A 24,803-nucleotide genomic window follows, 5' to 3' on the forward strand; every position below is an offset into this window, starting at 1 on the left:
GCCCATAGGGAATACATGTTAATAAGGGTGTTATGACATAAAAGTGTTATGTAGCCTGCTGAGACTAATCCAGCAGAAATATGAAGTGTAAAAATGTTCCTCCTGGCTCATCACTGGACATGTTGATGGAGGGGGGGGGAGTGAAATTGACAATATCATTGTAGGAGCGCACTAAAGGGGCGACGGTCCGCTCCACTACACTGAAGTAGGGATGTCTACAGTGGAAGAAGAAGGGGGAGGGTACCACTTTGTCACAGGCTGCTATGTAGATTAACCTTTCAATTAGTTGTTATCAGGTCCTCTCCATGTCTCGGCGCAAGCTTTCCAGCCTTCGTTTCAAGAGATCAAATCCCACCAAATCGCTCGGATATGTCGCTGCACATGTATCCTTCGACGATAATGAAGAGGAGTATCCGAGGGGGGGAGAAACTTGAAGAGGTAAACTACCAGCAAATATTTACGGTAGACTGTGCCCTCGTTCTTTTTTTCTTCTTTCATACTAGTTATATGTTCATCCTTGCATGTAACTTAAGTGTCTATTTGTTGTGCCTTGTCGCCCACGGTGGAGGCAGATTAGATCGGTTTGCGTAACATCTTCAAAACGGTGTGAAAAATCCAAGGAGGCTGTGTATCATTTCCTAATAAAATATGGAAAACGAGAGCGGAGCTGAAGCTGAGAAATGGGAGCTAAAGAAACTAGCGATACATAATTGAGAAGCAGTGATGAAGGAGCTACTCTCCCGGCAGTCGTGTTAACTTGTATTCCCACCTGAACATCTTGTTTCCCTCCAGGGCTCACTATTTTCCCTCATTGGAGATATTTGATAGTTAATGGTGATAAAGAGGTCATGCCATCATTGCACAGCGCAGCACACAGGACATTTATTATTTCGCTGGCAGACGTGGAGGGAGCTACTTTTTAGCTTAACGGAAGGTTTATTTATCGCCGCCTATTTAACGTCACAGTTTAAATGTTAAATATCTGGAGAATGACGGCTCCTCTCGGGGAAATAATGAAAAGGGAGGAAGATAAAGAGGGGGGAAAGGCAATAGCTTAGACACATTTAGTCTGCAGGAGTCTTGCAAATGCTATCCGGAATTTATTTATTTAAAATAAAATGTGTTCCACTTTAAATCAACCATAGAGACTTTGCGGGTTTTATGCAAACACATGATAGATTTAACAAACAGCCAATTAAAGTCTAAAATGTTCCAAATCACTTTCAAGTACGTGTAACCAACTGTTTTCAAGGAGGAATCTAAGTAAAGGTGGGCTGGCGTTAAACGCTTTGCAAATGTGGTTTAATATTTAACTAATGTAATCGTTAATCGCCAGTTTACGCTTGTTAGAGTTTATTTATGACTTAATAATGTCCTGTCGCCGCTGTTAGAGCTATAAGTTGAGATATTATGAGTGTTGGAGGTAAATGATATCAATTCATCACTGTAGGCACCTTAAGAGGCGGGTCAATTGAGTGAAGTGACAGATCATACAGCCAGTGCGGTGCCTCTCTGAGTGAGCTCATACATAAAGATTGACATGTGCTTTATCAAACCAGAAATCGGATCTTGTCTTTACAGCCAATATTGAAGTTGCTAGGGAGGGCACATTAGTGTAGGTAAGGTTTAATGAGACTCCATTGGATTGTAATCAGCGTCATGTCGGATTCATGTAAACTACAACATTGTAACAAAATGGCGACTGTTTAGGTGACATCAGTAATGCTGGCAATATTGTCATTTATCAGCTCAACTCAGCGGAACACAACTCTAGGTTTGTTACATAGTTATTACGGGTTTCTTCTTTCGGTAAACGGCTCGGTGGTTATTTGCAGACTTGCATCAAATGTCTTACGGCAGCTGTCAGGAAGTGAACATTGATTATACATCTGTCATTAGAGCTCGCGCTGATCGGTTTCTCGTCGCGGACGTCGAGCTGTCAAAAGTCGCGTGCGTACAAGTAATGGTTAAACTTAATCTATGGTTTTATTTTTAGTGTTTATGTTGTGTGTTATTAGACTAAGAAATGTTACGGTGACATTTTGGGAAATGACGTGCTGCAGGAATAAATGTGAACTTGTTTTTTTTTTTTGTCGAGAGGGATTCTTGAAACGAAAATGTTTATATTACGAGGAGACAGTTTATACTTTTACAGAAGTCGGTAGAAGTTTATAGCTACTTGTCATGGTGGTAAAACTTACTATTTTTATAAAAATAGCCTCTTTTGAAATGGACATCTGGCTTGGTGTGTGGATTATGGTGCCAGACTATGGATTAAGTCACAGGAATGTCTTCAGCAACCATGACAGCTCGTATATCTGTTTTTATGCATCTGTTTCTTTTATTTTGACACATTTTAAACGTCCTGCATTCCTATGGTTTACCCTTTATACTCAATACATTGTGAATAACAACAAATAACCTGCCATTATAGGAGATGTTGTAGACCGATTTACACATGCATTTGTTTTTCTCTTTTTCCTTCTAGATTTGATCTGGGATTAAAGAAATAAAGCTCCAGGTCAGCTGCTGACTACCACTGTGGAATTTACTCGTGCCAACTTTTCCTCAAGACCTCTGTCAGATACCCAGGATTGAGAAGACATGTGGATCCTGGCGTGGAACTTAACCTTCTAACCTTTTTAAGAATGTGGATGTACCCAGTGTTCAGCAGCAGAAAGGGGGAATCTTTATGGATCTCGTTTTTGTGCGTCTAATTGTTCAACCATGGTAAAACTTGCAAACCCTCTGTACACGGAGTGGATTCTTGAAGCAATACAGAAAATCAAAAGGCAAAAGCAGAGGCCTTCAGAGGAGAGAATTTGTCATGCGGTGGCCACATCGCATGGACTGGACAAGAAGACCGTCCTTGAGCAGTTGGAATTAAGTGTTCATGATGGCTCTATTCTCAAGGTTACAAATAAGGGAAGCGCTTCCTACAAGGACCCAGGAAATCCCGGGAGAGTAGGATCAATCCCACCTGCAAATGTGTCTGTGCCATCAAAGGAACCTATATGGAATTCAAGCGATCTCCGCCATATTGATTGGAATAAAATACTTAAGAGGGCCATCGAGGGTCTGGATGATACCCATGGCTCCTCACTTAAGAACATCGAGAGGTATCTGAGGAACCAGGATGACCTCTCCAACATTGTTGATAACCCTGCTTTCCGGCAGAGGTTACGACTGGCGGCCAAGAAGTCAGTTAACACCGGCAGGTTGTCAAAAAATGGCCCACGGTATAAGCTCAGCCATGGCAATGCGGAGGGAAGGGGCTCCAGGTGTCCAAGTGCTTCCCCCTTGGTCCTGTCGTCAGTGACACTCCTCCCTCATGAGCGAGACCAGGTACACACACACACCGTGGCCTCTTTCACCTCATGCTTATCCCCACATCACCCTGGAAGTTAGGTCTTATGCTGCTGTTACTAGAGGTGTATATCACGCGTTTCATCACAGTACGATATTATATCGATTCTTTGGACAACATGGTGTCACAAAGCCTGTCACAAAACAATATTGCTTCAACTCAGCGCATTATTTTATTATGTTTCCTAATCAACACAATTAGTTGCCTTTTAAATCAACTCACATAAAGCAACTCAAATATGATTTCATCATGTTATTCCTAGGCTCTGCCAGAGATTTAAAACAACTATCTACCCTCTTGTAAAGGATCAAAAGAGACCTCCTGTTCACCACAAAGTGCCTCACTTCTCATGTTTTAGTGCAAATGATTTGAGCAGTTAAGATTTTCAAAACAATGAAATATCTTATAGAAGATATGATCTATTCATGTAGGTGTTAATGTCCCTTGATTTCCTTCAAAATAAGGACATATCTTATAGAAGATATGTGTTGATGTTGCATCGATGATATCGGAGCATTGATCATTGATTCAATACATATTGATGGATGGATCTATTTCTTTATCCCTAGCTGCTACCCTTAAACGGTACAAAAATAGATACATTTCTTCCAAACTATTCTTGTCATTAATGTGTTATTGATCTCAACCGTCTTACCCATCTCTAACATGTAGTAAAGCTTTATTTTCCGATAACTACTGCCTTTTTCTGCAACATAATACTCGGATTTCCATGAGGCAATTACCCACAAGGAAGTTTGAAGGCTTGGGCCACCACTGAGCGGCATTTGCTTGATAGGAATTTGATGATTGTGGTCTTAATCTTTGGTTTTCTAGCTTGGCAGGTCAGAAACTACGCCATCTAGAGTGCGTCCCTCTGGGCCTGTGTTGTTGCTGTTGGTCTCCATAATATGAGAGCTGGGATAATCAGAAAGTCATGCTGACAATGTGTGGTAGGCAGTCTGCTGTAGGCTTCCCACAGGTTATGTAACTCTACCCTAATGACCTTAAGGGATGTGACTGGCTGTCTTGTGAGTCGCAAAGCATTAGTAAACAGATTTTATTGGTGATTTTACAAGGGCATGAACATAAACTAGTCATCACAAATACTGCTAAAATATGGCAGCTGAAGAATGTGGTAGAACCGAATATTTTCAGGCTGCATGGAGCTGTTATGACCTTTGTGCTAACAGAGATGCCTCAGAGAGGAAATAAAACCATATAAACAAACTTCCAGGTTGCATTGTTTCCGCTGCTTTTGGCACCTCAGGGGAGGTTTATAGTTTGCAGAGATTGTACTGGTGCTGAGCTATAAAAAACACTGTAGACAATAGTCTGTAATAACACTATTCCTTTAATTGCAAGTGCAGTAGAGTGTTTAATGGGAATTGGTTTTATTGTTGGACTTAAAGAGCAGTCATCTAGATACTTTGTTGTGAGGGCTTTTTGCAGATCGGGTGTCAAGATGAAGTGCGGTCTAATAGTTTATGCACAAGTTGTGGAGCTGAAGTGGCTAGCAGCATCGGGCTATAGAGCTGTCACCCTGCTCCCCAACAGTTTCACAGTGAATAATCAGGAAGCGACACCTTGATACTGCAGCCACAACTGTGGCTGTGTCTGTGGTCAGGCCAAAAGTGAAACTGAGAACTGTTTAGAGACACAGTGTCCTGCGAAGGGTTCTCATAAGCGAGGAAGGCCTGCTGTTTTCCATTTGGAACATTTCAACCTATTGCTCCGAGCGGGATGACATCACGAGCCCAGTCCAGGTTCACCGTTCACTTCAAAGGATGAGACATCGCTGCCTGGTCAGTTGGTGAAGCACAAGTGCGTGTGTTGAGAATAAGAGATACTTTGAGGTAAAAAAAAAAAAAGAGCAGTCTTGGTTTAGAGTTTATTAGATTCTGAAGAGACTGGCAGGAACAAAGGCAAGGAATGAGGCTTTTTTTCTGCTGCGTTATGCAACCACTTGAGCTCTCTCTCTCTAGCAGCAGTTTTTTAATAGGACCCCACCCCCTCACTCAGGACAGCCTGCTCTTTTCAAGCAGCATCATTTCCTGTAATGTACTTCATTTAGAATCCCCAAGTAAATCATCAGCTTCTCTTCAGCTGTGTTTATTTCTCTACTGTGACGTGCAGACTGCTGCTATTGGTTTGAATCACCAAGCCTTAGAATATCGCTGAAGGAAATTAATTCTTCACTTCCTGGATTAGACTTCACAACTCAGTCAGCGGAGACCGTTATGAAGTGGAGACCTATTTATTTGAAAAACAACTTGCCAATCAGCTCTTAGCGTTTTATCAGCAGTATTCACAGGCTGCATATTAGTACTGATGTTATATTCATTTCAAGCTCTTTGCATTCATGTTCTTGCTTGTATCAATCATTTATGTTTGTAAACCCAACATCTGAGTGGTTTACTGAGGGATTGCATTCTGATCATCCATGATGCACTTCTTTTACATTATAAATCATTCATAACTTTAAAGTTACCACAACACTGAGGCCTTGTTTTCTTTGGCTGCATCTCCTAGCGGTGATAACGTAGAATGGCTTGTGATCAAGGACAAAATGTTAATCCGTCTCCGTTTATCTCCGCTCTGAGCAATGGGGATTTGAACTTTGATGAGCCCTACATTGGAAGACTTGTTGCAGTCCAGTTAGCAAAACAATAGGGTTATATGTAGGACTGCAGCTAACAAGTGTTGCCATTATGTTTCATTAGTTATTCATCTCTTCAATTTGTTTAGTTTGAGCATGGTGAATATTGAGCAGCTTATTTTCAATGTACTTCTAATCAAAACTCTTAAACCAAAAGACATGCATTTTGTAATTATAGAAGAAGAGAGACATTCCAGATTTGAAAACTGGAAGCAGAGCATGTTTGGCATTCAGCTCGATACAAGACATAACCTTTAAACAATTCCGACAATGGTTGCCAATACATTTTTTGCCAACCACACCATTTTGGAATGAGTTCTGTGCATTAGGATGACACTTACAACTGGCTTTTTAAACAAGACTGTTTGCATGCACTCCTTCCCAGCATGTTTTGCCTTCCATAACATGACAATATCAAATCACTGTTTACTTCTAAGCCCGGTGTTAGAGGTGCATCCTAATCACACCGTAGCATGTCAGTGTTTATACTTCCATATTCACAGCTGTCAGAGTTGTAGTGAGCCTTTAATGCCAGTGTCTGCCCACAAATATTGACCTGGCAGGTTGGAAAATAGAGTCATCATTGATGTGGCAGTAAACCGCTTCCTCTCATCGCGGCGACTAATTGATACAACAGCCAGGAACAATGACCAAGATCCCCACTGTGTCCTCGCTGCATCTCCCGGTGGACTTCACGTGGATGCTGTGACGGGCTGGAAGCTCCTGCGTTGTTGACGGATGAGGAATAAAAGAAGAAGCAAGGTCTCTCTTAATTGAACTGTAGGTCAGTGAGGGGGTCAGGACCAATCGAGATCTGGAGGTCACGGATTTCGTTGATGCTGATCTGCGTCATAGTAACCGGGAACTAATTATGGGCATCCCTAGAGTGCCCTTCAAAGCTCCAGTCAATTGACGAGCCCTTAGTGTGTAAACTGATGATGAGGCGCGTTATTTACGGTCACACCTTGAGTGTTCTTTTCCGTTAAGAACTTCCTCCCGAGCTAAGCAGTTTGTTTGATGCTCCTCCAGAGACCAGCACGTATGATCTCATGTTTACAGGGACACCTTATGAAAGCAGATTTACGTCAGCGTGGGTTTAGCTCGCTCATGATTTCCGACACAGATTGTTTAAATGCTGACTGGTTTTATGAAGAGATGACACTAAGTCCTCCTCTGTGAAGTCAGCCTCCGAGTGATCAATGGGGGAATCCTCCAGCTCATATTTCACTTCTTCTCAACTTAACCGTAAGCCCTTAAATGAGTTTGTTCTGAGACTTGCAACATGTACTGTGGATCATGGCAGTAACAATGGGAGCATGTTTTATTATTGAGGTAATTTGATTACATGCTGGTTAATCCTTTCAGACTGGAGTGCACGCTCTAAGAATTGGATTAAGCCCTTAAACTATGATTACTAAGATCACTTAACCATTCACATGTAATGGATAAAGGAGGTGGATCTCAATATCTCTGAGGATGAGTTCCATTTTTTATTCATTTCTACTCCTTTTTTCATTCCCTGGGCTCTGTAGTTTGTATTGTTGATCATTAAAGCACACACTGGTTTTATTGTTTTGCATTAACCGCTATTAAGGCTACGGTCTAAAATCCTCACAAGATAACATTTGTGAAAACAAACAGGCTTTCATACACAGCCTGTGCCCAGTTCTGTTTTTTAAACAGTTTGTCTCTGTTTGTGTTCCCACCCAGCTCCGGGTTGACCCCATCCCAATATGCAGTTTCTGTCTTGGAACGAAAGAGTCAAATCGGGACAAGCGGCCAGAAGAGCTGCTGTCCTGTGCAGACTGTGGGAGCAGTGGTAAGTCAGCTTGATGTACTCACAAGCCACAACATGCTGTGGTCTGTACACAACGAGTAGCATGCTAGCAAAGGCTCACAGTAACACAGGGAGGAATCATTAGTGCTTTATTAGAGGAGTAGTCATTCAATACAATGTGTTTATGCCATTCATTAAATCAGACAAAACTCTTCAAATAAATCTTGCTAGTTTTTAACTTCAATTTGGAATAACTCATTTGGACCAGAATATTTTCACATTTCGTCAAGTTCTATAGTTGTAATATTATAAAAAAGGAAAAGAATGATTAAAAAAACTCTGGAAAGAATTAAGATAGCACTCCAAATTGTTCTTAACTCAATCTCTACACGTATGGCAGCCATTCCATTCCAGTGTCAAATGTTGTCAGTAGTTTATAGAATAGAATGAATTTCACTCAAACACCTATAAATAGTAACACCAGATAAACTGATAGTGGTCTCTTAATTGTTTCCAGATCTGTATTTATATATATATAACATTTGTTGTTATTGCCATAGAGTTATAGCATGAAATTGTTTGTTTTCAGCTGGCCAAATGTTTATTCAACTAATAGAAATTCCCTTAGTGCCTGCAAAATGTTAATACAATCTGATATATCAGAGCTACTTTGTTATAGAGCTTGTAAAAAAAAACGTGTGATTGTTGACACATTTTCTTTAATCCGATTATTATCTTAATCTCCCGACCCTGGGAGCAGCAGTACTCGGTTAGGCAGATGTTACATTCTTGCTCCATATTTTTTACTTGCCTTTAAGGGATTTATTAGAAGAACAATGTTCAAATTGAGTGGCTGAAGAGATCCAAATTGCTTGCAACCCTCAGTGGGCTCAAGAAGGGCAGATGTTCAATAAGTGGCCATTAGAATCTGAAATCACCCGAGTCATTTTCGCTCAATTCAGATTCTTCTTATAGAGCGCAGGGGATCAGAGATCAACCCTTTCCCCTCTGCAGATTGGTGCCAATTCCTTTACTGTTCCGTTTTTTTCCCAGGCAAAATGGCTAAACCCCCATAAAATTACTTCTGCCAAGGAGTCATTTCTGTTTGAACAATTATTTAAAATGCCGTAAGGAATTGTTCTCCTGGTGACATTTTTATAGCTCATATTTGACTAAGTAGCGTCGAGGTGGTTTTCATTAACCGCTCGTAGTGTACACAAATTGTGCTCTCACTGTAAAACAGCTGTTTTACAACCATGAGCGGGGCGAGGGACACGGCGGGCTTTTACATGACTTTCATGGATCGGCTTCCATTAGAATGAGTGCTGCTACTGTTTCTGCCTCATTAAGATCAAATTATCTGTAATTAGCGGCTCAGATGTTTGATCATACTGTTTTTAGACCTAACTTGTGGCAGGGGAAAAGAAGTGTGGCGGACATACTGGCCCAGCATTGTTTTCTAATGATGTAATGTGTTAATGTTTAACCTTGCTGTGTGAGTAAATGGAAAGCCTTGTCTCTCGCTCTGTGACACAGTCAATACTGGTAAAGAACAATAAAAGAAGTGTGTGCTAATATGCATTTTCTATTGCTTCTGAAGGGCATCCATCATGTCTGAAGTTCTCCCCTGACCTAACCTCAAATGTGAAGAGATTACGATGGCAGTGTATTGAATGCAAAACCTGCAGCTCCTGTCGAATACAGGGGAAAAATGCTGTAAGTATAACGCTGCCTACATTTTAACACACACCATTATCTTGAAGGTAGATCCCATTTTGTGCGTCCCTGAGGATGTGTTGCTTTTCCCTCAGATTTGTAAAGCCTCTCTTATGCGCAATTGGGCTTATTTTTCCAAAAGACTTTAAATGACAGGGGGGCTGTTACATGTATGCAACAGGGACATCCCTCACACGTGCCTGCTGTTCCCTTTCAGGATGAGATGCTATTCTGCGATTCATGTGATCGGGGCTTTCACATGGAATGCTGCGACCCGCCGCTTTCAAGAATGCCAAAAGGTGAGGTGTTTACACTGTCTGGCTCCTCTGTTTCCCTCTCTGCTGTCAATTCAAAGCCTTTTCTTCACACACGGCCGTTTGGGGCTGTCACTCACTACACAGAGAGGCAGCAATGACTTATTAGAAGCTCTGCATGCCTATCAAATTATTCCAGCATCCCCAGGGAGATTCGCTATCTCTGGATTACAGTAGTGACCCTGCAGCGAGGCTTGTAATGACGGCGCACGTACTGTTGTAGGACATTTGGCAGGCAATTCATACAAGTCACATAGCTTTACTCAACACGCCCACACCAATTCTATTTCACTGGACACAGAATTGACCCAATGTTTTTCTTATGGATTTTCGCTTTGTGCTGGGTAATTGATTGTCATTGGGAGCTGGTGGGATTCTCGCCAGCTCTCGGTATTAAAGGAAATGTTTCAAATGAACGTACTGTATGTCCTCTGAATTGATGAACCCACTCACACGGTACTCTTTGCGCTTGGACACCCTCCAGGGACCTGGGCCTGCCAAGTCTGCAGGCCGAAGGAGAATGGAAAGAAGCTGCTGCACAAGACAGCCGATCAGATCAAACGTCGATATGCAAAGCCAATCGGAAGGCCCAGAAATAAGCTCAAACAAAGAATGTGAGTGTGCAGTCATATGAATATTAGCAGTATCCTCTTGACTAAGGGAAATTCATTTTGGTTAATTGTTTTTTTTTTTGTATTCTGAGATAATTGCTAAGATCAGGGAACATGGCTACTTTGTTAAAAACTAAATTAGGAACATGGTTTTGTGCATGTTTTTAAAATCCGAGCAATTGCTGTAATGAAAACGATGTATCATACCAGATAACTGTTGTGGTCAAAACTACTGAATAAGATCAAAGCTGTAATAAACCGGAATAATCTTTTACAAGGAATAGGAATCGAGAGTACCAAGCAATCAGGAAGTACAAACAAAACAATGAGTTTTTCTCACTCATTTATACAAAAATGTACTCCGGCACAAGTGAACTTCACAGAGTTTTTAGATTGATTTGTCCATTTTTTCCCAAAATCCCAAATAAAGAAGGAATTCTAGAGATCCGATATATACTGCACATTTGTTGAATATGTACTCAGATCAGCAAATTGTAACAAAACTATCAAAAGTAAAACAACCTATTATTCAAGATGGATTCTTTTTTTAATATAAACGTTTAATGTTGGATCAATACAATGAATGCATGTGTGTAATGAGCACTTTAATGTTGTTAACTCAACTTGATATATTGTTGGTGGGTTAGTTTATAACATTGCATGATATATTAAAAGTCGATTACATGCTTTGTCTGTAAATCTGTTTTAATCCGCAAATTACTGTATACATCAGATAAATGCAAAGGAGTAAAAAGTACAGCTGCATAAAAGGAAAATACAGGTACCTCAAAAGTGCATTACTTGAGTAAGCATACTTTGTTAAATTCCTCATCTGTCAACAAGACCTGACCTCCTCCAACCCCTCTTGTGTCCGCAGGTCTGTAACCAGTGGTGACGGCTCCATGGTAGCACTTGGAGGAAGGGGGTCACCTGGTAGGGGTCAAAAGATTACCGTCTGTTCCACACCTTCATCTGGTCATGCTGCATCTGTGAAGGACTCCAGAGACAGATTGGCTGTTGCAGACCCCCGTTGTGCGGTCGACGCCACCCAATTCACCACTTCCACCCCCACCACCTCTCCCCCCCTCACGCCCACCTCCACCCCAGCTACACTCACCGTTAACAAGAAAACCAAAGGGCTTATCGATGGGCTTTCCAAATTCTTTACCCCTTCCCCAGTGGGCCGTCGCTCGCGAGCCGTAGAGTCGCAGTTAAGCTCTAGAGACGAGGGTCCGCCCCAACTGTCCATGCCACCAGAGCCGTTTGCCTTTGCTGCTGACGCATCTCAAAAGATAACCCCATCTTCCTCTGCACTTCCTCACGCTCCCACGCTGCCGGGACTTAGCCCCCCCTCGCAGGTGTCCAGCAGCTCCACCTCTGCTAACTCGCCCCAGAGCTCCTCCAGCCAGTCTAGTGTTCCCTCCCTGAGTAGTCTCTGCAATAGCAGCCAACTTAAGGGACTATTTGACGGACTATCTCACATCTTTACTACTCAGGGACACTCGCGGAAAAAGAGACTACCTTGCTACGCCCCGCATAAGCGCATGCATCATAAGCAGGACTCCCCCCATGAATCCATAGCTGGGCCCCAGCGCCTTGGAAAGAACGAGCATAGTAAAAATAGGTTTCACTCCACGTCTGCCGGGCAGGGCCGACCCAGAGGACACCCATTTAAGATGGTCAGTCATTTCAAACGTAACCCCTTCCTTAAAAAGCACAGGACACTAGGCAGGCTGAGGTATAAAGTGAGCCCTCAGAAGGGAGCCCTCTCACCAGGAAAGGGAGACTTGACAGACGGAAGAATTAAGCCTGAGAATAATCATGGTAAGCAAGGCTTGAAAACTCCAGCCAAGACCTGCGTCTCCACACCTTTTAAGCTTCTTCTTTATTTATTTTAAAGCTTGACACTCGCAGTTATTATTTTTTTTTCCAGACTAGAACTAATCTTTTCTTTGAGAAGACACCCTCAACATCCTAACAGACTACTAATCTTCTGCCTAATTTGAATTCTTTTAACCCAGTTTCGTTGCGTTTTGACTTGGCTGCGGGGTTCACGTGGCTTCCATCCTCTCGCCCGTTGGCTTTTGTCATAGTGCATGGCCCACTAACTCCCTCATTTTGCTCCTTGCTCTGTCCTTGACCCCTCTGCTGTAGTGCGCACATTGTGATCACTACCTAGTAGAGTCTATAGTCACATCAGCGCTCTCCTCATCCCACCCTCACTCTTGAAATCACTGTCTCCACTCAACCTCACTTCCAGCAGTCATTAGACACATACTACCCAGTGATTCACCCACCCAAGTTGACATGATGATTATAGCCAGAAGTGCAGTAACCCTTACATTTCACTGTCTCCAGGAGTGAAGTCACAGTTTAAAGACATAACACGTAGGAATAACAAATGGGTATATATTTAACGCAGTTCTAAACAGCACACTGCACAAACACTACTTACCCTGGCAGCACATTCCCATAAATATGTTAATGACACATCACGTACACTTATAATGGCTTTTTGTTTTGGTGGTTATGTCATAGTGTTGATGTCTTTCATAAAATGACTGCCTGCTCTCCAACATCAGTTGCTTTTCATGTCGACACTCGCTCCCTTCACTGCATCTGCTTCTTCATTCATGGGAAACTGTCTTGGTGGATGACTAAGCACATGAAAGCGGTTACGCAATTAGAGTGATTTAGTTTCACTTCATTACATTAGGGATTTTCATATAAACATGCAAAGATGATACATTATGAAATTCCTCAGAGACACGGCCTCAAACCGGCTCAGCAGCAGCACTCACAGTATAAAGCACATTTGCACAGAATGCATTTATGAGATAATTCAGCCACGGCTGCTTCAAACAGGACAGTGCTGATGTGCTATCCGATGTATTGATGTTGTGTTATTGTTCCGGAAACAGGCCACAACGGGGAGCTGCGTGTGAAGCAGGAGGCCCACGCCGACTTTGCCGCCATGTCCAGAGATCACGTGACGGAGGAGGACATCGAGGCGTTCATGCACGTCCAGGAAATCGCAATGCAGGTGGGAAAACTTGGAAAGGGACATCTTCAACTTCCACTGGAATTAGAGGCTTAATTGAGCACTTGGCAACTTTTTTTAATTGTTTTTTAAATGGGCAATACAAAAAAGGCTTTTAAAATGACATATCAAATGGGTTACATCTTATACACTTACTGTATACATACACTGAACAAAAATATAAATGCAACACTTTTGTTTTTGCTCCCATTTTTCATGAGATGAACTCAAAGATCTAAAACATTACACAAAATAACCATTTCTCTCAAATATTGTTCACAAATCTGAAAAAATCTGTGATAGTGAGCACTTCTCCTTTGCCGAGATAATCCATCCCACCTCACAGGTGTGGCATATCAAGATGCTGATTAGACAGCATGATTATTGCACAGGTGTGCCTTAGGCTGGCCACAATAAAAGGCCACTCTGAAACGTGCACTTTTGCTTTATTGGGGGGGTCTGGGGGGGTCCGAAAACCAGGTAGTATCTGGTGTGAGGGTGAGGGTTAGGGTAATGTTGTGAATCGAGTGGCCTGTGTTCGTCGTCCATAACATACGCCTGCCCATGCCATAACCCCACCACCACCATGGGCCACTCGAGTCACAACATTACCCTAACCCTAACCGTTCAGTGTAGTTACAGATCTCACATATTTGACATATTGTTCAAAGTGTATGTAAATGAAAGTAAAGATCGATTATTGCAGTTTGTAAGGCTAACCTTTATCGATGTATCTGTGTTTTTAAAGAGAAACAGAAAACCAACTTTTCTAAACCTTAGGAAAAAACCAAAGCCAACTGATAGACAATTTGCAATTTTTTTAAACCCAAGCATTCATTTTTTTAAACATTTTTGAGTAACAAGATATTGTATTATGTTCTTTTTCCACAAGTCCATAGTGTTAGCTTGCCCTGAATAACACCCTAATCACCTTCACATACTGTATCTCCATGTTAGATTTTCCCTCCTCTTTCCATATAACGTGGACAGTTGAGTAGTCTTTGTATGTAATGCTTTGCCAATACCGCTTTTATGGACTGCTTATTAGAGACACCGTAAGATTGAATTATCTGGGTCACCACATTCATCCGTTTGTTTTTATTCAATCTTTTCACAGAGGTCTGGCTCTCTGATGAACACAGACTCCATGCGATGGCCTACCCTCATTGAATTTGGGAAGTATGAGATCCAAACCTGGTACTCGTCGCCTTACCCTCCTGAATATTCAAGGTAATGTTGCTTTTACTGCACACATAATGCCAGTTTCTTTGTTACTTGAGTTGCGATTTATTTCAATGTCCTTTAAAAAAGCCTCTAATGCTGAAATACAAACTCTTTCTTTTTTGCAGATTACAAAAGCTTTATCTGTGTGAGTTCTGTCTGAAGTACATGAGGAGCAAAAACATTCTCCAGAGACACACAAAGAAGTGTGGCTGGTTTCACCCTCCAGCCAATGAAATCTACAGAAAGGACGACCTTTCCGTATTTGAGGTCAGCTTCCCTTTAAAGCAATAAAGCAATAACTGTATGCTGCAAGAGATTCCACTGAATGGGTTCTGGGAAGAGGAGGGGGGGGAATGGGAACTGTTTGAACACTGTCCTCTTGGTCTTTTTATTCCGTGTTTAGGTTGATGGAAATGTCAGCAAACTATTCTGCCAAAACCTCTGCCTGTTAGCCAAGCTTTTCCTGGATCACAAGACCTTGTATTATGATGTGGAGCCTTTCCTGTTCTACATACTTACAAAGAATGATGAGAAAGGCTGTCATCTTGTGGGCTATTTCTCCAAGGTAAGAATTACAGAGTGATTATATATGGGAAATGAAAGAACACCGCACATCGTTTTTGAAATGATGATACTGATACAGTTAGACGTTTCTGTAATTTGTCCAATTTTTGAAACTGGGATTGAACGAGTCGATTAATTTACAAGCCAAACATGCGATAAATTGAAATGTATTTGTTTTGCACGATATCGTACCAAAGCATTAGAGTGCTTTACAAAAAAACAACACAAAAAACAACTTTTACTTGCATATAAACAAAGACATCAATGCATACTTACACATAAACATATAAATACATACACAAATGCAAACAAACAAAGCAAGTCTAAAAGGAGCATGCAATACTTAAATACTGAATGCCTTTTCACCAGACTGAAACTAAGTGTGAGGATTTCTGCTTTTGTGTGTATTACATCATTGTGTATTGACTACAATGATGTACAAATATTAAAAAAGATAAATGAAGATAAAGCTAAATGTCATCACATTTTCTCTATTATCTGACATTAAACCTGAATAAGCTAATCGCCGTGTGTGTGTGTGTGTGTGTGTGTGTGTGTGTGTGTGTGTGTGTGTGTGTGTGAGCGTGTGATCTCTGTGTATGTGATGTGTGTGTGTATGGGAGCTTTAGACAAGGACAATGGCAGGTGCAGTAAATTGCCAGCTTCAGCAGAGCTCTGACATACTTGATCTGTTTCTCCTTCCCTCAGGAAAAGCTTTGCCAGCAGAAGTACAACGTCTCCTGCATAATGATCATGCCTCAGTACCAAAGGCAAGGATTTGGAAGGTTCCTTATTGATTTCAGTAAGTTCCTTAATGCTTTTTTAGACCACTGAACTGCCTTGTTTGTTTGTTTCTCTTTGGTCTTTACAAATAATTTCAGATTAAGGGCTGTATTTGTCGCTCGTGGCAAGGTGCTCTTATTCGGTTAAGGCTTTGAAGTAGCCTAATCAAGAGCATTCATGTGCAACGCTAAAGCAATCACATAAGATTAGGAGTGAGAAACATAGCATTCCGGCTGCATACATTATCCGATTGGCCAATAGTATTTCTTTTTCATCGAATTCTCTCTCGTGATGAGGTGAAGATACTGCTTTTATGTTTTAGTGCAGTAAATGCAGCACATACAATATTTAAAGCCTCGCGGTCCACTTTTTGAAAACAGTTGCTGCCTTAAGTGGATTTCTGTGTTCAGGCTGGCAGTTGTTTTTTCCCATCATTATAGGCGTTTTATTGTTTTGAAGAGTTGTCTCTATGCCGAGTTCGTGTGTGATGAAGAAAAGGAGCGAGAGCGGGGAGGGGCGGGGCGGTAATGGAGCATTTGATTTCCTGTTCACTTTGGGAGCCATTGAGAGACGAGATGCAAGAGGATCTGATATTGAGAGTGTGCTGATAACAAAGACGGGGATTAAGGGAGATTGAACACAGCTGAGTTCTGAGCTCTTTGAAGGCTTTATTGGAAAATGTAGCTTTGGAGCTGGAAGTTGTTTAGATTAAGATGTTCTGTTATATTGGATCGTATTAGAGGAACACTTTGTCTCAGGTGGAGTGGTGCATTAGTGGATGTCTGTGTGAAATGCTATCTTTCAAATCATAATTCAAAGGTCTCAGAGCAGATTTTTTTGTTTTGGTTTATTAATGTTACTCACAAAGCAATACAAAATTAAATATGACTTTTTTCAATTAATTAATTTAAATATCACTAAGTGTTTGTTATCACAGGCTCCTCTTCTTAGCTTTAGTAATGAATATTGTCATGATTACTGGAATATTATGTGTTGACTGTTTGGTGATTAGATTTGCTTGTTTGGTTCTCGGTAGTGGGTGCACATTAAAACGCATTAATTAATTTCATGCCGCTCATAATGGATGACCCTTGACAGGGCCGCTATAAAACTAATTACAGACAGATACATATTTGTATTAGTTTTTTTTTTTTCTTGTTCATTATCTCCCCTAAGTGCAGTCTCTTGTGAGCAATGACATCCAGCTGCTTCTCTGTTTCGCTCTGTCGCTTTGTTTCCTCTTTACTCCCCTCTTTCTACCTCCTTTGTTGCCCTTGCCAGCATGTATCATAGCTTCTAACAGAGGTGGAAGGAGAGGAAAACTGATTGCCTCGCCTCCCTTTATACTGTTTGAAGGTGAAATCCCAACCAGGGTTCGGTGTCACATCGTTACATGAATATGTTATCCATAAGGGAGGGGGTGTGAGGATTGAATTGCAATCCAAAATAACCCAGCAGCAGCCTCTGGCTTGACTAAAGCATTTTGTTTTTGTTTGAATCTTGTCTTTTTAGGTTACCTTCTCACCAGGCGCGAAGGACAAGCCGGCTCCCCGGAGAAACCGCTGTCAGATCTGGGTCGCTTATCCTACCTGGCATATTGGAAAAGTGTCATACTGGGGTACCTTTATAAGCATCCAGATAAACACATCAGTGTTAAAGGAATAAGCAGGGCCACTGGGATGTGTCCGCACGACATCGCCGCTACTCTCCAGCAGCTCGGCATGATTGACAGACAGGATGGCAGGTCAGTTTCCGCGCCGCAGTCTCCTTCAGCCTCCGCTTCTCCTCGCTGTCTGACTTATCCAGGCCAGCGGGTATTTTTAACAGCATATCCATTAATCCAGCCGAATATTGACAGAAGTAAGTCAGGTTAAGCACCCCCAAGGACACGGAGCACCTGCTGTCCCAAAGAGCTCGTCTTTGTGCTCGCTTTTAACCACACATCACCTCCTGTCTACCCCTTCTTTTTGTTGACATGGGCTTTTTCTCCCTGCGACCTAGGATCGTGTTGATCAGAAGAGAGCGATTGATCCAGAGGCACATGGAGACCATGAGGGCGAGCCGGCGAGGGAACGAGGTGGACCCCGACGCCCTGCGGTGGACGCCTTCGACCAATATCAACGCCGTGCTGTCTGAGGAGGAGAGGGAGGCAGAGATGGATGTAAGCCCTCTCGTTCATTTAGCAGACACTAGTTCTGCTGTTTGTTTGATTAACTGGAGAGTTCAAATAGAGGCCGTTAATGGGGAAAGCATTATCACCGTCAGCAGGCATCTAATGTTGTGCAAAATTGCCCGAAATCAGTTCACTACATAATTGATAGTGCTGAATATTCCATGAAATGCAATCTTTCCACGGTTGTTTAACGGAGACGTTTCCTCCATGACGGGCACACAGCCAATCGGGACGCTGCTCTTATTATCTGGAGGGAACCTGCGGTGATTCATTTGTCATGATGTTAATTCCAATCTCTTGTTTTGCCATTAGCATCATTGCTCAGATGTTGGAGCTGTGCGTGCGCCTCTTCCCAGAGATAATGCGTCTTGTCTGTTTAATTACCAGGCGGAGCGGCTGAAGGAGCAGGCCAGTTGCTGGGAGAAGGAGGAGAGGGGGGGTTTCATGATGACTCACGGCAGCAGGCCACCTCTCACCAAGGTCCACTGCAAGGTTCCCTTCAGGACCTACGAACGCCGGCCCACGCTGTCCTGGACCCGGCGCGTCCAGCAGTCACAGGAAGTGAGCGATGACGAAGCCGATGACGACGATGACTCGGACGTCTCGCCACCCATCCTCACTAAAGCCCATGCGATGCTGGCTGCCAAGAGAAAGGTGACTTTTATTGTTTGTTGATGTGAATCATGCCTCTTGAAAGTCAGAGCAGGGGTGTCCAAACTACGGCCCGGGGGCCAAATGCGGCCCGTGGGTTATTTTGAATTGGCCCTCTGCTAATTAAAAAAGTGTAATGAAATATGGCCCATAAATGAAACTTGTACTTGTCTTATATTGTACTTCTTTAATATATATGACACAGTATTCATGTCCATTTTCCAAATGAATTCAGTCAATTAAGTAGAAAACATTTTCTAGCAAATCTAAGTTGATAAGAAAAAAGCCCAATCATTTATTTACATAACACGCCTGAAATATACCCTTAATATATCCTCTTATTATAACAAAATATTGCCAACAAAATAAATTAAACCCCATGGAGAGCTGTGATGAAGGCTTTTTTTTCAAGTATAATTGACCTACATTTGATTGATTTTGCTAACTTATAACTGAACTTATGAGGCCATATACCTCTAGGGAGTGGCCCAGCCCTTCCTATGTTTTTCCGTATGTGGCCCTCGGAGACAAAAGTTTGGACACCCGGATTATCTCATTGATTGTCTGGAGTTTTATTCTAGGACAAAGTGGAGTTGAATGTATATCATTAGATATTTTCCCTCATTAGAGACCATGTTGTGTACTCTGGTGAGAAGGAAAGGTTTTTATAAATATTCATGAATTCAGTGGAGGGTTCAGTGGCTTCCTCCTGTCATCTGCAGCCTCCCTGTGTGCCTGCAGCTGTAGATAATAGATTGTGTTTTCACTGCCGGTGTCGAGACTGCAGGCTAAACCTTGTACTATTGTCAATGGTCATGGTTAATTTACTGCCCTCCTCTGTGCTTCTCACATCTGTTCTGTCTATATGGCACTGCCCTCTTGTGCTGGAGATAATATTACAGCGGGCCTCATGATGCAAGGGAGACCTTTTTCAACCAAAACACTATGGAAACCAGAAGAGAACGACACAGGCTGTTGGAGTTCATTAAGTGCATTAGTTACAGTATTGATTTCACATTATTCTCTCGGAGAGGAAAGCGGTCGAGTCGTAGGCTGCCGCTGGGAAACAACTGGAGAATGTAAAATATAGACTGTGGCTTCTGCTTACTCTGAACCTCTCAGCTGTGGTTTTCCACACCAGGCTGCTTTGCTTAAACCTTTAGTCTCACAGTGTGCTTTCAACATTTTTACATTTGGCACACCAGTCTGAATGAATTTCTGCTACACACTCAGAGAGGTCATAGACCTAGTGCCCTTGTGTTCAGTCTTTACAAAACTCCTCTACTCTGATGGAGCTTTTATTCTGTTTTCATCGGTTCCTCTTTTATTTGTTTTGCAGAGATCCATTGTGCTCAAAAAGAGAGGGCGTAAAAGAAAGAGAATAAACAGCAGCGTGACAACAGAAACCATCTCTGAGAGGACAGAGGTGCTGAACGAACCGTTCGACAACTCCGACGACGATGAGCGTCCGATGCCCCTGCTGGAGCGCACCTGCAGAGTGGGCGAGATGGAGGAAGAAGAAGAAGAAGAAGAAGAAGAAGAAGAAGAGGAGGATGAAGAGGAGGATGAAGATGATGAAGAGGAGGAGGAACAGGAGGACAAGATACCAATTACACCAATGAAACGCCGGAGAGGTCGCCCGAGGCTAGAGAAAAATGCACGAAGAGACAATCTTGAACACTGGAATGAAGGTATTTACATCTCATAAATGTAGTTTTATAGCAGACTGTTTTGCTCTTGCAGCTTCATTAAAGTGTGTGATATTCATTTCTTTTCAACCTGTAGGGGCTGACATCCTCTATAAGAGACCCAGCAGACCCCGTCCAGTGAAACGGAAGAAGGGCTGGCCGAAAGGAGTGAAACGCGGCCCTCCTAAGTGGAGACTTAAGAAGGAGCGGAAGATGGGCTTCAAGCTGAACCTCTACACCCCCCCTGAAACGCCGATGGAGGCAGAGCAGCACCATATCCACACTGAAGAGGCCAAAGAGGAGCCAGACGAGGATGTAGTCAGCGCAGACGAGGGCAGGACGGCAGGCAGAGGCTCGGCCAGTCCAGATGTTACGATGGAGCGGCTCCTCTCCGAGCCCCCGAGCCCTGCTGACCATGGCTCTCAGAAGTCGAGCTCCCCCGAAGGATCGCCTGTCGCTTCTCCTGCGTGCTCACCCTGCGCCTCACCCAGCGCCTCACCCTGCGCCTCACCCGCCGCCTTGTCCCCTACGCCTGAGGACAGAGCAGACTCCCCAGAACCACCTGAGGAGGACCAGCAGGAGAGTGACCCCGGGCAGGACTCCCCATCAAAAGAGGTGGAACACAGAACATTGGAGCCTTCACTGGAGAACGCCAACGCAGAGGAGGATGAGGAGGACGAGCAGAGAACTCGTATGGAGGATCAGGATGCTGATGATGAGGACGACAGCCACAGCAAGCAGGCAGAACCTGAGAGCAGCAAAGCAGAGTTTGAAAGAGAGACTTTGAAAGAAACACCTGAGTGCACATCGCCTTTTTTAGATCAAAAAGAAGACAACGACTCTGAGTTGAGTCAGCAGGTTTCTACAGTACCTCGTAGTGAAGAGGAGCAAGCTACAGCTGCTGAGAGCATCCAGGAGGCGATGACAGAAGAGACAATAGCAACACCAGCGCCTGAAGCAGTAGCAGTCGCTTCAGTCGCAGCTGCAGACTCTGATAACCCTGTGGAGTCTGAGTCAGAGGAAGAGAGCACGTCCAGTCCCTGTCCCGATCGGCCCCCTCCTCAGCCTACAGAGAGGCCGGCGCTCAGCCCCGTGCTGCGACAGGACCCCCCCATCTGCACCGAGATTGACTCAGAGACGGCTCAAGCTGTTCAGTCCCTGACGCAGGAGACAGAGAGGGAGAATGTGTTCCAGGGCTGTGTGGAGAGCCAGGAGCGCTGCAGGCCCCTGCAGACCTACACCCACGTGGCACAAAGCCCCCAGCTCACCTCGCTGGATGACTGCCCCCAGTCAGACCACAGCAGCCCCCTCTCCTCTGCCCAATCCCATCCCAGCCAGTCGGTACGCTCCGTCAACAGCCCGGCGGTGTCCATCCTGGAGAGCGGCTACACTCAGATCAGCCCGGACCACAGCGCCATCTCGGTGCCGTCGCTGCACAACATGGAGACCAGCCCCATGATGGATGTGCCGTCGGTGTCGGACCACTCGCAGCAGGTGGTGGACAGCGGCTTCAGTGATCTGGGCAGCATCGAGAGCACCACGGAGAACTACGAGAACCCCAGCAGCTACGACTCCACCATGGGGGGCAGCATCTGCGGGGCGGGCCCCTCCCAGAACAGCTGCTCCTACGGCAGCATCCCCCCCAGCGGCCTGGCCCAGAGCAGCTGCGCCGTGAGCCAGCAAATGGCTGCGGTCAACCCCGGCAGCTGCGGCATGATTCAGCAGAACAGCCTGAGCTCACCGCCGCACTGCAACGTGAAGTCGCCGCAGGGCTGCGTGGTGGTGGAGCGGCCCCCCCAGCAACAGCCAACACAGCCAACTCAGCCAACTCAGCCAGCGCAGCCAACACAGCTCCCACAGCAGGCAAGGCCCCCACAATCAGCACAGCCAACACAATCAGCTCGGTCCACACAATCAGCTTAGCCAGCACAGTCAACACAATCCTCACAACCAGCATAGTCACCACCACAATCACCACCTGCAGCACAATCAGCTCAGCCAGCACAATCAGCACGTGCAGCACAGCCTTCACAATCAACACAGTCAGCACAGCCAGCAGCAGCCCATGGCGCAGTGTGCCATCCCCACCAACTTCACCACCACCATGCAGCTGGCCGACATCCCCGAATCCGGAAACCCCAATTTCACCCTCTACGAGCGGATCAACCACCAGGGGGAGTACGGGGGCGGGCACTACTCCCAGTCGTCCGGCCTCAGCCTGGCCAAGCTGCAGCAGTTCACCAACACCTTCATCGAGCACCCCCACTCGCTGCCTTTCAACCACTCGGCCTCACACCCCATCACATCGTATGCAAACACCACGTCCCTGTCCTCGCAGCACTCCAGCCTGGTGTCCCTGTCCCAGACCCCACATCGAGTCCCCAACCCCCAGGTGCAGGCCACCATGACCCCGCCCCCGAACCTCAGCAGCCCGCCGCCCATGATGCTGCAGCGCAACATGGGCATCCCCCCCTCGCAGAGGATCCAGCCCCAAATGGCCTCCAAGAGTCACATCTCGGCACGCTCCAAGTCCGCCCCGCTGTCCCACCACCAGCAGCAGCAGCAGCAGCAGATGTACGCGCGCCCCCCCCAGAGCGTGGCCATGCAGGCACCCTCCAGGACGCTGGCCGCCATGCCGCGTATGAACATGAGCGTGAACATCATGCCGGCGCCAGGCTACAACGTCAACTCCATGAACATGCCCTCGCTCAACGCCATGAACAGTTACGGCATGAGCCAGCCCATGATGAACAGCAGCTACCATGGCAACCATGCCTATATGAACCAGTCATCCCAGTACTCTATGCAGATGGGCATGATGGGAACACAGCCATACCCCCAGCAGCCCATGCAGGCTCCACCACATGGCAACATGGTGTACACTCCAGCTGGTCACCATGGTTACATGAACACAGGCATGCCCAAGCAGTCGCTGAAAGGGCCTTTCATCAGGCGGTAACTCTCCGCTGGCCCTCCTCGCGTGCATTTTGCTGTTCAGAGATGCACTGATTTGGCCTTTTTTATTTTTTTTTGTGTCTTTTCTTGTTATCGTTTATGACTTAAAAACCAGCAGCAGCACTTGGAAAGAATGCAAAAAATGTCGTCAATGAGTAACCCTTGAAGCTAATGTTAAAAAAAAGTATTTTTGTTTCTCCAGATGGGAAGCCTTACATCATTACGATGAGAATATATTTAATTAGTGTTAGTGTCTCTGATGTGTCTTTAGAGCAGGCGGTTCAGAGCTCAGCGGTAGAGATTTCATCAGTGGTCTTGCAGTCGTGTAGCAGCCTCAAATGAAGCCATTTAATGTGCCTGCTACAAGTGGAGTTAGTGGCTGTTTGAACCTGTTCAGTGTACCTGTCTAACAGTGCTGACAATTAGTTTGTACTATACTCATGCCTTTGTATATTTAAATTATTGTACTTATTTTGTAAAGTGACAACTAGCATGCTTCAGTCTCTGTTAGTGACAGTGCATTGAGTAGTACTGTACAAGTGTTGTGCTTAATAGCAAGCCATTTGAAAGATATCTGGCCTTTATTAGGTTTCCCTCCACAGGGATAAGATGAAACTATATTTTGTTAATTCTAATAATGTAAAAAAATGTAAACTTAGTCCTGTTTTCTGTTCGGTTTGAGAGGTTTTATTGCTATGTATGTATAATTCTGAAGTCTTTTGTAACAGATCTCCTTGAGGCAGCTTTCTGTTTAATAAAGCAGACTGATTTCTGTCAAAAATAACAAAGCATATCTCAGTGTTTGTACCCTGAACAATTCTAAAACATTTCAAAATGTCCAGAAGTGTGGCAGGATTTAAAAGAACTAAATTATTATAACGATGGATAACAATAAAGAAAATATAAATGTAGTCCAAAGTTGATATTTTACATAATGCCTTTAAAGCTACGTTTTCATTCCATCTGTAGATTTGTTTTCTATCTTTATAAAATGTTGGATTTATATTTTACCGAAGTGTAGAAGAATAGAGCCTGTGAATAGACCAAACTAAGCTAATGGCTTGCATGTAAAACGCAACTTGTACTTGTGTTTTTGTTTATATTGCTCTTTTGTAGCCTTTGTACCTGTACAGAGTTGCTGGTGAGAACAGGGGGGAAATACCTGGCTATGTGCACACAAATCGGACAGAATGACATTCTTGTATTTATGAATTTTCTCCTTTTGTCAGTCACTTAAAATGCTGTACATTTTAGCATAAGAATAAATTATGATTGACCATGTAC

General features: G+C 44.0%; 1 protein-coding gene across 1 annotated transcript; it reads left to right on the plus strand.

Moving 5' to 3' along the window:
* The first annotated feature begins 171 nt into the window (after positions 1-171).
* Positions 172-24,802, plus strand: kat6b (K(lysine) acetyltransferase 6B). The gene is given in 18 exon segments (XM_034211477.1): positions 172-438; positions 2,489-3,345; positions 7,734-7,842; positions 9,401-9,516; positions 9,734-9,815; positions 10,315-10,444; positions 11,319-12,265; positions 13,363-13,484; positions 14,599-14,711; positions 14,831-14,972; positions 15,109-15,270; positions 15,978-16,071; positions 17,565-17,796; positions 18,054-18,213; positions 18,613-18,879; positions 20,216-20,567; positions 20,662-22,355; positions 22,357-24,802. Coding segments are annotated over 17 exon segments (6,507 nt in total). The 5' UTR covers positions 172-438; positions 2,489-2,727; the 3' UTR covers positions 23,524-24,802.
* The last annotated feature ends 1 nt before the right edge of the window (position 24,803 follows it).

This window comes from Gymnodraco acuticeps, unplaced genomic scaffold (genome assembly GCF_902827175.1).
Source record: "Gymnodraco acuticeps unplaced genomic scaffold, fGymAcu1.1, whole genome shotgun sequence".
Lineage (NCBI taxonomy): Eukaryota > Metazoa > Chordata > Actinopteri > Perciformes > Bathydraconidae > Gymnodraco > Gymnodraco acuticeps.